Here is a 1,225-nt window from a genome sequence, read left to right as displayed (position 1 = left end):
CGTACGGAGGCTGAGGTGCGTACGGAGGCTGAGGTGCGTACGGAGGCTGAGGACATTGTAACAACAAAAAACAAAGATCTGGATGCCTGTGAAATCTCTGTGCTAAAAGGTGATGAAGAATATGCAGCTGTTCAAAAAGAGTTGGAAATATTGCCATCTGAGTTTTCCACAGAAAGTCTGAATGCGGATGTTAAGATGACAGAAATAAATGTGCCTAAGGAGGTGGAAATGACAGAAGTTCCCTCTTCTGATGCAGGGATGGCTGAGGGGAATATTCCTTCCCCCTATGTGGAGATGACTGATGTAAATGTACAAAGTGCTGCCCAGGAACTATCGGAAGGAAATGTTGATGGAGATAAAGACACATCTGTAATTGAAAAATCAGAACAGAGTTTGTCAGTAGAATCCATTAAACACCTTGTTGATGAATCGGAGGTACCATTACATCCCAAGTTAGATGTTTAGTCCAACCAGGAGGCATATAAAAAGTCTGTTAAAGAAGATATTACCTCTCCTGAACCTGAAAGGGAAACCCCCACTTTTGCTTGTTCAGGATCATCTACAAGTGGAGTTTCTGTTTTACATACACTAGAACAAAATCAGACAGAATTCAATGAAGATATAATAATTTCTAACAAGCAGTTGTTATCTCCTGACAATAGCAGTAGCAGTGTTCATGAGACCACAGATACAACAGAGAAATTTGATTTAAATGTGGAACACGAGCCAGTTATCCAGCAAGTTGATGAATTCCTTCCAGTGAACACATCATCTTCAGAACAACCTTTTCAAGAGGAAGAAGACACTGTGGAAAGAAAGGTGGAGTCACCTGAAGCTGCTGAAGAAACTGAAAAAGTTACTTTGTTAGAAACCAGACGAAGGAGAACCTCTTCATCCTCCTCCTCTTCATCATCATCTTCCTCCTCCTCATCTTCCTCATCGTCTTCCACATCATCGTCTCATTCATCACGCTCTTCATCAGGCCGATCCTCCCACTCCAGACACAGCTCCCATTCTAAATCAAGTTCACCAGAAGCGCACAATCGATCACGGTCATCAAGGTCAAGATCAAAGTCCTCATCATCTTCCAGTGATAAGGTAAAGGATATATTTTCTGAATTAAAAAATTGCCAGTCTCTCAATTAGGTTGTGACTTTGAAGTGATGCATTTGTAATGTAAGCTTCAAGCTATTTATTCATTTTAAAGTTAACCTTAGGTGAAAAG

General features: G+C 40.8%; 1 protein-coding gene across 3 annotated transcripts in view; it reads left to right on the top strand.

The window, feature by feature from the left end:
• LOC140333440 (uncharacterized) overlaps positions 1 to 620 on the top strand; it is a 30,893-nt gene extending 30,273 nt beyond the window's left edge. For 2 of the 3 annotated variants that reach the window (XM_072415125.1, XM_072415124.1), the window contains exon 7: positions 16 to 620. In XM_072415125.1, the coding sequence (XP_072271226.1) occupies positions 16 to 465 (450 nt within the window). In that variant the 3' untranslated portion in view covers positions 466 to 620. The remainder of the gene's footprint in view (positions 1 to 15) is intronic. The other variant, XM_072415123.1, reaches the window with a different exon arrangement.
• The last annotated feature ends 605 nt before the right edge of the window (positions 621 to 1,225 follow it).

Source organism: Pyxicephalus adspersus, chromosome 6 (assembly GCF_032062135.1).
Source record: "Pyxicephalus adspersus chromosome 6, UCB_Pads_2.0, whole genome shotgun sequence".
NCBI lineage: Eukaryota > Metazoa > Chordata > Amphibia > Anura > Pyxicephalidae > Pyxicephalus > Pyxicephalus adspersus.
The sequence above is the reverse complement of the archived record's forward strand: the minus strand, read 5'-3'. Positions and strand labels throughout refer to the sequence as shown.